At 48.7% G+C, this 12537-nt stretch overlaps 1 protein-coding gene across 3 annotated transcripts in view; it reads left to right on the forward strand.

Annotated features, from left to right (window-relative positions):
* The window catches only part of CTIF (cap binding complex dependent translation initiation factor), a 147450-nt gene extending 142228 nt beyond the window's left edge, over positions 1–5222 (forward strand). For all 3 annotated transcript variants that reach the window (XM_085043830.1, XM_085043831.1, XM_085043832.1), the window contains one exon: positions 722–5222. In XM_085043830.1, coding sequence (XP_084899956.1) covers positions 722–937 — 216 coding nt within the window. In that variant the 3' untranslated portion in view covers positions 938–5222. The remainder of the gene's footprint in view (positions 1–721) is intronic.
* Positions 5223–12537: the final 7315 nt, after the last annotated feature.

Genomic DNA, 12537 nt, shown 5'->3' on the forward strand with positions numbered 1-12537 from the left:
AATTTTTAAGGAGAGGACTTTGGGGAGCTCTACTTTGGGGAGCCTCCCGTGATGGTGGACTTGTTGCTGTTCACCCCAAGCTTGGACCTTCTCTGTGGAACCACCTAGGGCTTATGCTGCTTGATGGAGGCTCTTCAAGGAGTAATTGTTTTAGAAAAAGCCCTTGGCTGTCTTCAGCAAAGCAGCACAACAGGTATAAATGCAGATCTCGGCAGGGCAGGATTTGTTATGCACACAGGAGCGTTCTGCTTATTCCAACTAATGACTGGGAGTCACTGGGAGCTCTGAATCAGCGAGTAAATGAAGGGCCAGGTAGAAGGCAGGAATACCACATCACAGCCTGCACTTTGTTTTGACAATAGCATGATTTTTAGGTGGGATTTTTTTCTTTTTTTTCAAAAGCAATCCGTCGCTGCCGCCTTTGAAGTCAGTGGGAGCTGAACCATTCACTCCTCCAGCAGCCTGGTGCGGATGCTTTTGAAAACCTCGCCCTTTGTGTTCAGCTCTTGGAGCTGCTGCTGGGTGGTTTTGGTTTTCAAAAGCCACGACGCCTTTAACCTTGCCTGCACCAGGCAGAGGAGAACCAAAGGGACGGGAGGTGTCTGTAAAAAGCCAGGGGGATGTTTTAATATCACAGAGTGATAGAACCATAGACTGTCTCAAGCTGCAAGGGACCCACAAGGATCAATAATCCATGGTTGACCCTTTCTTCTCCCGACAGCTGCAGAGCACTGGCCGGCTGCTGGAGGAGCAGCTGCCCGAGATGATGACGGAGCTGCTGGCGATAGCGCGCGACAAGATGCTGTGTCCTTCCGAGTCCATGCTGACCAGGTCCCTGCTGCTGGAGGTCATCGAGCTGCACGCCAACAACTGGAACCCCCTGACGCCCACCATCACGCAGTACTACAACAAGACCATCCAAAAACTGACAGCTTGAGGGGCAGGGCAAGGTGGGGTGGTAAGGGACGAGAAGAAGACCTGCGCCTTGAAGGGACCCGGCAAGAGCTTTTCTGATTTAAATCCCCCAGCAGACCAAGTCCCAGCATGCTCGAGAATATGTTTGTGGGGTGGGGAGGGAGCAGCATGTTTCTTTTTCGGCCGCGTCGCCAAGTGCCACCCCTCCTCCCTGCCGTGGTTTTGTTTTAGGGGTTTCTTTTTCTGAACTCATTGCTCAAGCAGCAGCAGCGCATCCCGCCGGGTTATTGTTTGGCTTTCGAAAGAAGACAGAGAATTTGGAAAAGGAAAAAAAAAAAAAATGTAAGTGGGGGCTAGTATTGTTTTCACGCCATCCTCCTGCCTTGCCCTGGCCAACTGGCAGGAGACAGCAGGCAGCAGATGTCTCGAGAGGACAAAGCCAGGCACACACTACACCAGACGCTCATAATTGATGGCTTTTGTCAAGCGGGGCTTGCGTTAGGTTCCCCCCCTCCTTCTCTTGTTTTCGACTTTCTGTGTGTTCCCCCACCTACCCGCCACCACTTAGGAGGCAGATTGGAGAGCGGGATGAATTTCTTATTTGCACTGGGTTTTCTTTTTCTCGAGCATTTGTAGTTTCTTCTTATCTTGTATTGTCGGGTGGACAGTTGTGAGCAGCTCGGGGATGGGGAGAGCAGCGCCTTCCCTCGAGCTGGGTTACGGTTTATGTGAAGATGCTGAAGCAGAAGGAGTGTTTTAAAGGAGTCCTAAAGCCACTACAGAAGTTACCTAGCCACCTTCATCTTGCCAGTAACCTCCTTAGTGGATTGAGAAATGTGTCCTTTGAGCTGGGGGCTCTAAAAACAGGGGATTCTGTGGCTCTTGCTATTCAAGTCGCCGTTATTCCTCAGCCACTATAACCATTTAATTTTTTTTGTAATAATTTTTTTGTTTCCATTGAAGGAGTGCTTTATTGTTATTACTGTCATGGTTGTAATTATACATTTAAATCCAGGCCTGTTATAGTTGGGCCTAATAATGTACAGGGCAAGGGAGAAATGAAGGTTTGATGTTCTTTGGAGACTGGTAAAGAGAAGACAAGCAGTGTATAGCAAAAAAAGAGGAAAAAAGAAGAGGGAAAAATAGAAAAAGCCAAAAATAGAAGTTTTGAGCCTGGCTTCTAACTAGCTGAGTATGCTACCCAGCGTTCCTAGGTGTGCAGTGTGCAGGACCAGCTCTGTCCCATGCTCGGTGTAAGTGGCAGTGTCATCGAGGGATGGGGGACATCTTCAGGGAGGCAGAGTGTGCTTGGGGATCCCCAGGTTGCTCCAGGATCCCCTCCTGCCTCTGTGCTGGAGCTTCCCAAAGGAGAGGACAGCTTGGGGGACAGCAGTGAGGTGCCACCAGCGTGGGAGAGGCTGGTTCAAGGGAACACCACGCCATTGCATCGCTCCTGAATCGTGAAGAAAACTCGGTGGGCTCCTTGTTGCTGATCTAGCAACACTTTGACTTAGGAAATCCCTCCAGGTACTTTTTCTAGTGAAGCCTAGTGAGGATGCAGGCTGCCCCATCCTGCCTGCAGGGGCTAAGGAAGGCATGATGCCAGCAGCCCATCCTGGTTTCTTCTCACTATTCAATTTATTTCCTCTATGGTGATACGAGAATTTACGCTGTGGTGATGGCGCCGCACATGGACCCTGGACCAAGCAGGCTGGGCTTGAACTCAGCAGCTCAAACCCATTTTTCCAAGCAAAATGTTGCATTTCTGGTGGCTTGTAGAGAAGAGAGATTTCACCCCGACCTCCTTGGATGTGCAGTATGTTCTCGGGTGCCTTATGAATGTGTTGGTCTGTCTGCGATGGGGAGGAAGCTTTTGCTGCAAAATGTGAAGGGCAGAAATTTTCTGCAGAAAATGCATTGCAGGGGGTGAGAGCCGTGATGCTGCAGTTCAATATTACCTGAATTTCCATCTGGTTATCTGCTGATCCAGTTTTCATTCTGTGCCTGGAGCAAGAGGAGCAAGCTGGAAACAGGAGTTTCATTTTTCCTGTCTACCCAGAAAGCAGCTAAATGATTGCTGAGTGCACGGGAATTGTCTGGAGAAATTGACTTTTGCTTCACTTATTCAAGCCCAGGAACTTCGCACGGCGCCTTGCGTTGGGTCAGCTTCGTTAGTAGCAACGTGGTTTGATAGTATTAATGAGCAGATGAACTTCATTAAGGCGGCAAAGCCCATCAGTATTACAAGGCTCAGGGTTGTGCCCATTGCTCTTTGTTTTTTCTGCTCCCTGAGTTCTCAAGGAGTGGAGGAGAAGGGGATATAACACCCATCACAGTGCTCTCAGGCACAGTGTCAGTCTTCGGGAGAAGGCCTGAAAAACAGTTTTGTCTTGATATTTTTATTCTTTTTTTTAATAACAGAAAAGTCCTATAGCAGGGACAGCAACCTGATGGGTTGGGGTGCCAGGGATCCTGCCAGCAGTGATCCAGACTGCCACTCTGACCCCTGCAGCTTCTCACTTCCCACAGAATTTTTCTCGGGACGTAGTGAAAGAAGAAAAAAAGAAAGAAAAACACAAAGAATTGGGGATTTTATTTCTAAAAACTTGAATTTTCACCCATCAGTGCATCAGGAGGCACTTGGAGTCAAAGTGTAAGCCACAGGGCAGTATTTGTCCTAAAGCATTTCCCTACCCCTACCTGCTGTGAGGATTTGTTCAATTTCTCATTGTGGGGCAATCCTGCAACCCCCACTGACCAGGCTTGGCCCATGACTTTCCCTTCCAGCACTGGAAATGAAGAACTTCTATGTGAAATCCATAATTTTTTAATGTCTTGCTGTTTATCTCCGCTATTAACATAAGTTCATCCAGCCATTAACTGCTTTGATACATCAGTCACTCTGTTGATGTCCGAGAATGTTGACCAAAAATGGGGTTTTTTCCCAAAAATTACATCTTGCCAATGGTATCTTTCTGAAGTCCATTCATAGGAAGCCAGCAGGCACATGGCATCATTCACCAGGGTACCGTGTTGGGAAAAGAGGCACCACAAGGACATTTGATGGGCAGGATGGGGAACAACATTGGGGAATTTTTTTGGGTGAGAGCACCTGGGGATCCTGGAGCGTTTTCTTCTCTTTTTTGTTTTATTTTTCTTTTGGCTTACTTTAGAGACGATCGCCAAAGAGCGGAATTCTCCAACGTGTGTTTTTAGGTGCGAAGCCACCAGCTACATCTCCCCAAATGAGCCAGATTCCATCTTTGCTGCTCAATAAAAGTACCTGTGTGGGGTTTTACTGCATTGTCCCCATACAACTACATCAGCAAAGGGGAAAACAACCCCCTCGGGCCAAATGTGTGTGGGGCCAAACCTCGGGGTGGTGTGAAGGTGAGTGGCAGCAGCATCACCTCTGTGCCCATTTCTCTGGATGCAGAGCAGGTTTGCTGACTGCCTGCCAGGCTCCCCAGAGTCTAATTCACCTCATTCCTGGTAAAAATCTTTCCAAACTGATGGGTTTTGCTACACAGGAAGTGACTTTCTTGGTTTCCCCACGAGGGATTTCACTGTGGTTTGGAGAAGTCTCGTGCATATGGAGGTGAAACAAAAACGGGGGAAAAAGAAGGAAAAGTAAGTGATTTGCTTGGTTCCCCTCTTCCCCTGAAGGAGATTAATTAGTATCTATTCTTGGCATGATTGATGGCTTTGGAAGAAAACTTGTCAGAATAACTTATGATTTATTTTCATGCTTATTTTTATAACACCCCTCACTTGGAGATCTCTCAAAATCTTAAATATGATTTTTTTTTTTTTTAATTTCCCTGCTGGGTATTTTATGGCTTTACACTAATTTTGCTCTTCTTGGTGATAGCTATAGGCAGTCCTGGTGATATTTTCAGTATTTTTTCAGAAGAAATAATACTAAGGGTTGCAAAGTCCACTGTTGATAGCCAAGGGAGCTGTGGTGTCCTTCAGAACACTGAGTTAATGCTAGCAATTCTTTTTTTTTTTTTAATGTATTTATTTGCATTTGAAAACGCAACATTTTTAATTTAATCATATTTGTTAAACTAAGCGCTTTAAAAAAAATTAAAATTAAAAAAAAAAGGAAAAAGGTTTTGGGGAGAGTAAAGACTAGATATTCATACTTAGAGAAATCACAAAGTCATCGTTTTCAGCATTTCAGAGACTGTTAAAACAAGGGAGCTCATAACTCTTTGTGGCAATTCAGTCTTTGTTTATAGAACATCCAGATCCACTGTATGCTATAAAATGCATCATCTGAGTAATAAATGTTTAAAGCTTGACATTTCCCCATCTCTTTGTGGTTACACAGTATCGCTTCTCCTGCTCTGGGAAGGACCATCCTTTTGTTCTGGGTGGGAGAAAAGGAATAAGTGGGTGGTGGCAGCAGAGTGTCCCTCATGGTGGGAATGCAGCTCAGGAGGACTCCATGTGGATGGCTCTGTGCTCCTGGTGCTGGGCCACATCCTGCTCCTCCTCCATATGGAGTTGGTCCTTCTCCCCATCCCTTCTCATGAGGGTGAGGATGAAGGCCATGGGAGCAGGCAGAGGGCTCAGAGCTCCATGGAGGATGGGTTGGGATGAAGGCTGAGGGAGCAGGCAGAGAGCTCAGAGCTCCATGGATGATGGGTTGGGATGAAGGCTGAGGGAGCAGGGTTGGAGGCTCAGAGCTCCATGGATGATGGGTTGGGATGAAGGCCATGGGATCAGGGCAGAGAGCTCAGAGCTCCATGGATGATGGGTTGGGATGAAGGCTGAGGGAGCAGGCAGAGGGCTCAGAGCTCATGGAGGATGGGTTGGGATGAAGGCTGTGGGATCAAGGCAAAGGGCTCAGAGCTCATGGAGGATGGGTTGGGATGAAGGCCATGGAAGCAGGATTGGAGGCTCAGAGCTCATGGAGGATGGGTTGAGATGAAGGCTGTGGGATCAAGGCAAAGGGCTCAGAGCTCATGGAGGATGGGCCATGGGGTCTGTTAGAAGACCTCCTGATGGATCACATCTTTCCACCCAATTCTACAGCAACAAGGGCTCTTCAGTCACTGCTGCCTGTTAAAAACAGTCTTTGAAAATGATACTCAAGATGTTTATCGCAGAATATTCTGAGTTGGAAGGGACCCACAAGGATCATCAAGCTCAACTCTTAGGGGAGTGGCCCATACAGGGATTAAAGCCACAACGTTGGTGTTATCAGTGCCATGCTCTGACTAACCGAACCAATCTCAGAAAAAACAGGTTTACTCAGAGGTCTCCTCTGGAAAATGTTTCACAAGCCCAACACAATTAATTTTTTGCTAACTGAAATGCATACATCTTGTCCTGGCCTGAGGGAGGAAGGAAGAGAGGGAAAAAGGAGATGGAAGGTGAAGCAAGGAGTGACAGCACCACCAGGATCCTGCAGGGAAATTCATGCCTCCCTCTGGGTCCTCTGCTCCCCATGCTCCCCCTCCATTTCCTTAATGCCACAGCATCTTCTCCCTCTCAAGGAATGGAGCCACAGGACACAATGAAGCACCACAGATATCCAAACTCCCCTGAGGGCCACAAAACCTTCCCAGAGCCAACATGTTTGCTCCAGAGAGCAGGACTTTGTGGGAAACTCCCTACCTTGCCCATCATCAGTGGAGCTGTCTGACTCCAGCATGGTATCAATTCCCTGCACAACTTCCCTTCTGCCAGTGTTTGAAGCAATGGTGGGCTTGAAACTGAGCCTCAGAAAGCTGGATTCAGGAACATGTAGAATTTAGATCAGAAACTGGGAAGGAATTGCTGTCTGTGAGGGTGGTGAGGCCCTGGCACAGGGTGCCCAGAGAAGCTGTGGCTGCCCCTGGATCCCTGGCAGTGTCCAAGGCCAGGCTGGACAGAGCTTGGAGCAGCCTGGGATAGTGGAAGGTGTCCCTGCCCGTGGCATGGGGTGGAACAAGGGGGTCTTTAAGGCCCCTTCCAACCCAGACTATGCTGTGATTCTATGAAATCCATCCATGGCTATGTGCCACCCTTTCCAAGGATCTACCCCTAAACATCCCCATCATGAGCTCCAACCTGCAGCCAGCCCCCACAGCTCTGGCATGTGCTGGAGCTGGAGCTTGGCCTGTTCCTAATCAAGGGTTTGAGCATCTGGACCAGCTCTGGGAAGAGTTTATCAGCCCTGGAGTTGGGCTGGTAGCAGACAAGCCAAGAGCAGAGACAATCCCTGGACTCCTGGGACCACCAAGATACATTAAATGTGAAAATAACCTGCAGTAACACAAGATTTGGAGCAGATGGATGGGCATCGCTACAGAGCTGAAGCTTTCAAGATGCAGGGATATTTCTGTGAATTCCTCATGTCTGCCAAAAACCCAGACAGCAGCAAATAAAGACTCCATGGATCAGAGTAAGATTGCTTGGCTTCCCTAAAACATGGCAAACCTGCAAAGAGCTGGGATAAAAGATGTTCTCCTCTTCCAGCAGCTCCACATCTGTGTTGGGTGTTAAGGGGAGTTTTTAAATGCTCCTGCTGGTGGCAAAATGGGCAAGAAATACAAGTAACCTTAATGTAATAACACTGGTGCTCTGTTTGCCAGCTGAACTGTATCTTATGTGATTATTGCTTGGGATGCAAGAAAAGCAGTGGTATTGAAACAAACATGCACATTACAAGGCTATGTGGCCTCTTCCTTTTGTATCCTACACTGCAATCCCCAATTATAAAGCTGGAGTCTTGTGTGGCTACATAAATGTGACTTCTGAGCCTAGCTTGATGTCTATCTTGCTCTCCAGGACTTCTTTGAACTCCTAGAGAAAGACTTCTGCAAGAAGTACTTCATCCTTGGGCTGTAATTTGTTGAATTAAGAATTTTCAGGAATGCAGACTTTGCCTGTGCCTCTTGGAGGGTCACTGTAGTTATCCTTGCTGATACAGGTGAGCATGGGGTCTCAAGGATGGATGGATGGATGGATGGTCCCAGAAACGGAGGTGTGGCTTTGTCTGCCCTGTGCCAAGGCATTGATCCCCTCGGAGCTGCAGCCTTTGAGGGGCTGTATCAGTCTTTGAAGGTCTGTATCAGTCTTTGAAGATCTGTATCAGCCTTTAAGAGGGTGTGTCATCCTCTGAGGGGCTGTATCAGCTTCTGAGGGGCTGTATCATCCTTTGAGGGGCTGTATCAGCCTCTGAGGGGCTGTATCATCCTTTGAGGGGCTGTATCAACCTTTAAAGGTTTGTATCATCCTTTGAGGGGCTGTATCAGCCTTTGAGAGGCTCTATCAACCTCTGAGGGGCTCTATCAACCTCACAAAGGGCAAAACCGTGGTGGATATGATGCTAAGCTGATGCCTCACCCTGTGCCAGATCAAAGCCATTTCCCACCAGTCATGGATGGTCATGCCACAGAGTCAATGGGAAAAAATGCAAAGTCCCTCTCAAGAGAAACGCCTTCTCGAGACTTCAGAATTGCATTCTGTCCTAAATTGTCCCAGTTTTTCATCAAACAAAGCATTTTGTTTCAATGTGTTTTATGTTGCTGTAGCAATAACATTTAAACAAATTGGGTTTTATTAGCTCAGACCTTTTCAATAACTTCCCACAGAGCTTTCCCATCAGAAGTTTCCACTTTGAGGAAGTGATGCCAGGAGATGGCAAAGGTCTGATGGGAGAAATCACCTTTGCCGTGTGCTACGTGGTCCTGAGCTTTCTTCAGCCTCTGCTCCTCTTCTCCCAGCCCTGCCAGAGGGAAATGCATCAGCATTTCTGCCCCTCACGTGTATCATTCTTGATGTCCAAATGCATGACACATGTGGCTTTGCAGCCAAGACTTCAAGCTGAACATCAGGAAGAATTTCTTCATGGAAAGAAGAAATGGTCAGGCATTGGCAGGGGCTGCCCAGGGAGGTTTGGAGTCCCCGTCCCTGGAGGTGTCCAAGGAATGACAGGATGTGGCACTTTTGGCTAGGTGACAAGGTGGGGATTGGTCACAAGTTGGACTCAATAATCCTGGAAGGCTCTTCCAACCTCAGTGATGCTGTGAAGATGGGGTAGGACTGCACAGACCCTGCTGGTGCTGCTGGTGACCCCACAGCAGTCGCTGGTGGTGGAGCTGTGAGCAGAAACCAGGTCTTGGAGTTGATCCTGCAGCTGGTGGAGGTGTGGTGTGTGCAGCTGTCCGATGAGCTGGACTGCAGTGAGGGTCTGCACGGGCAGGAGAGGTCATGGAATCACAGAATCCCAGCATGGTTTGGGTTGGAAGGGACCTTAAAAATCATCTAATTCCATCTCCCTGCCCTGAGCAGGCCAAGACAGTTGCCCATGAGATTCCCTGGCTTCTAGGATCTGTGCAAAGTCCAAGTGGGTGGTTGTGAGGGCCATTTCCACACCTCCACGGGTTTTTATTTGGGGGTGCTTGAAGGTACAGACGGAGCACCCAGGTTTCCCAAGCCAAGGGACAAATCCTACCTGCTCGTGCTTCACACAGGCGCCAGGGAGGAGTTCCTTCTGGCTGCTGTCCTGTGGGTGGAGGTGGGCAACAGGCAGTGCTCTTTTACCTTTAAAGCTAACACCAGGGAGCTCTGGGCTTTCCTGGCACAGAATCCTGTGCTCTGGCATCAGACTTGCAGCCCTGTGCAGGAGCCAGAGCCAGGGGGCCACACAGGTGGGATCTGAGCAGCAGCAGCCTGGCAGGACATGGCCAGGTATCAGCTGAGCTGGGGCTTCCCCAGGTCCTATCTGTCAACCACAGACAATTATCTGTCATTGGCACTTTGTTTTCTCCCTGGAATAAAATCCAAAATGAGTCTTGGTCTGCATTTATGACTCCCTGCCTTAATCATAGAATCAAGGAATCCTAGGGTGGTTTGGGTTGGAAGGGACCTTAAAGCTCATCCAGTGCCACCCCCTGCCCTGGCAGGGACACCTTCCACTGTCCCAGGCTGCTCCAAACCCTGTCCAGCCTGGCCTTGGACACTGCCAGGGATTAGCAACCTTCAAACTCAGAAAGCAATTTTAAATTGATTTTTTTTTTTTTAATAATGTAAAATCTTGAGGTCCAAAAGAGGTCAGCTTTCAAAGCAAGTCTGTAAGATTGGGTAGATTAGGGTGGGAGGAAACACTGCACCAGGGGATGGGTTATCCCAAACCTGTCTGGTGGTAATTACACACGTCGGCTGATGAAAAACTGGTTTGAGGGCAAACACTGTAAAAATATTGCTGTGGGGAGAGAAAGATGACGAAGATTGTGAAATCCAGTCGGCAGATTGTTTTACAGCGAAGGTAACTTCTCTCCCCAGGGCTGGATTTTACAACTCCCATATGAAACCAACCCCCAGTTAGCAGGGCTGCTCTGCTCCTCTCTTCAAGCACAAAAAATGCAGGGTATTTGTTAGAAACCATGGGTTTGTGCTGATTTCTTAGAGATAAATGCAGAATTGTTTGGGGGGGGGAGGGCAATGAAGTGTTTGGGAGAGGGATTGTGTTGCATGTAGTGACTGCAATTAGTTTTTACAATCATCGCATGGACACATCCTCCTGTATATATTCTTTATATAAAATTGCATTTCCATTGCTTTTCTGAGCACTCCAAGAGGGTGTTTCAGGGGATCACTGCTCTCCTAAGGGGGCTAAATGCAAATAACCCAGTGCTGCTGCCTGGGTTCTGTTTTTCAGCTCATTTTACACTTTTTTTTTTTCCCTCCATTTGCTCTCTGTCCTGTAATTTATATTTCCCTTTGCTCCCTCTGCATTTGCAGGCACTCTGTGCTGTACAATTGGCCACCTCAGCTCCTTTTTCACAGCTGAGGGTGTCTCCTCCTCGGGAAAGATGAATTGTCCTTGTGCCAGTCGCCACCCTCACTCACCTTTTTGGGGACAGGTGACCATCCTGGGTCCCTGCAGCTCAGATTTATGTCCCCAGAACCTCACACAAGGGTTTTCTCCCTTTGTTAACATTTTCTGGAAGCCCTTTAGAATCATAGAATCCCCATATAATTTGGATTGCAAGAGACCTTAAAGATCATCCCATGCCACCCCTTGCCATGGCAGGGACACCTTCCACTATCCCAGGTTGCTCCAAGCTATGTCCAGCCTGGCCTTGGACACTTCCAGGGACGGGGAGTCCAAAGTTTCTCCATGTTCCCTGGTGTGCACTGGATTTGCATCCCAAAAACCCACCATGGAATCACCACCACCCACCATGTTCCCTGTAAATGCCAGGAGGAGGTTGCAGGGAGCACCATCTCCTGTTCTTCCCACTTCTCCATGCACAATTCCTTGTCATCCCAATTCCTCCCCTAATTACTCTCTTCTCCAACTCTATTTGCTGGTGCTGGATCAAAGTGATGCTTCTAAAGGAAGCAATGGGGAAAAAAAAACCCAAACAGTCCAACAGGCTGTTGGACAACTACAAGTTGTCCCTTGGAGATCTATCCCAGCCTGGTGTGGCCCTTCCCCAGAAGGGGACAGCCAGCCCCACGGCAAGGTGATGCACCATGGCCACCCCAAGGGGATGTTCCTCATGCCTCGTGCTCCTTGTCCCACCTGCAGGTGAGCAGGAGGTTTGGGGACAACCAGGGGGGCTGGTGAGGGTGAGGGAAGGGCTGGATTACCCCCAGGGTGCCCTGCTGGAGCCTATTTTCTGGTGGGAATTGTCAGAATAAAATTAGAAGGAGGTTGAACTTTATCTACGACTTGAACTGAGGCTGAACTCAGCCCTGTTTTGTTTTGGTTTTTCAAAGTTCAGTGGAGTTCACAGGGAGGGAGGCGAGTGGGGGGCACCAGATTATTTTATTTTAACTTGGTCTTTCTGTGATTTCACTGTAGTTTGACTGCTTCCTCAGCTTGGACAGGCTCTTCTCATGGCATTCCCAGTCTGAGATAGTAGCTCAAATGCTGCCATGGGATTTATTCCTTTTCAGGTATTCATGGCTGGGATAGAGCATGGCTGACCAAGCCTTGCCCTAGCCCAGCCCTGGGTCTGGTCTGCCCCAGCCCAGCCCAGGATGGGAAGACAAAGGGGAAAACTGGGAGTGGATTTGGAGTGCAGAAGGACCACAGTCTGCACTGGAGGTGCTTCAAGGGATTTTTGGCAGGTTTTTGTCCCATGCCAACCAGCTGGGCTTCCAGACAACCCTCCAGCATTGCCAACACTTCTCCTAATGCTCATTTGTCATGTGGCCACCCCACAATGGAGATGAATTTGCCCACCTGGACACACACGAGCCGGAGCTGTGCTGGCCGTCCCTGACCCCGCGGGTTGTGCAAGCTGCTGGCCCCGTGCAGAGGTGTGTGGGTGGCCCAGGGAGCACGTACAGCACTCTGTGCCTCTCTCTGGGGACATTGTAGTCCCCTCCTGGCCAGGGGAGATGGTGAAAGCAGCAGCAGCACGAGGATGTGGTCGTGGGGGTTTCACACTGAACCGTCCAGAGCCACAAAGGGACAAGTGGCATTGCGTCCCTCCAGGGCCAGTTGTGTTTCCCAACGAGACAACCATCCCTTCCCAGAACAGATGGGAGACTTCTACTGCAAGGTTATTTTGCCTCCTAAATTACTCAAGGGTTTGTAGAAACTTCACCAATTCTTTTAACAGGGTTGCCTCCTAGATCACTGACAAATCTAGGGAATGCACAGGGCAG

The sequence above is a fragment of the Lichenostomus cassidix genome, chromosome Z, assembly GCF_008360975.1.
Source record: "Lichenostomus cassidix isolate B80296 chromosome Z, HeHo_3.0, whole genome shotgun sequence".
In the NCBI taxonomy this organism is placed as follows: Eukaryota; Metazoa; Chordata; class Aves; order Passeriformes; family Meliphagidae; genus Lichenostomus; species Lichenostomus cassidix.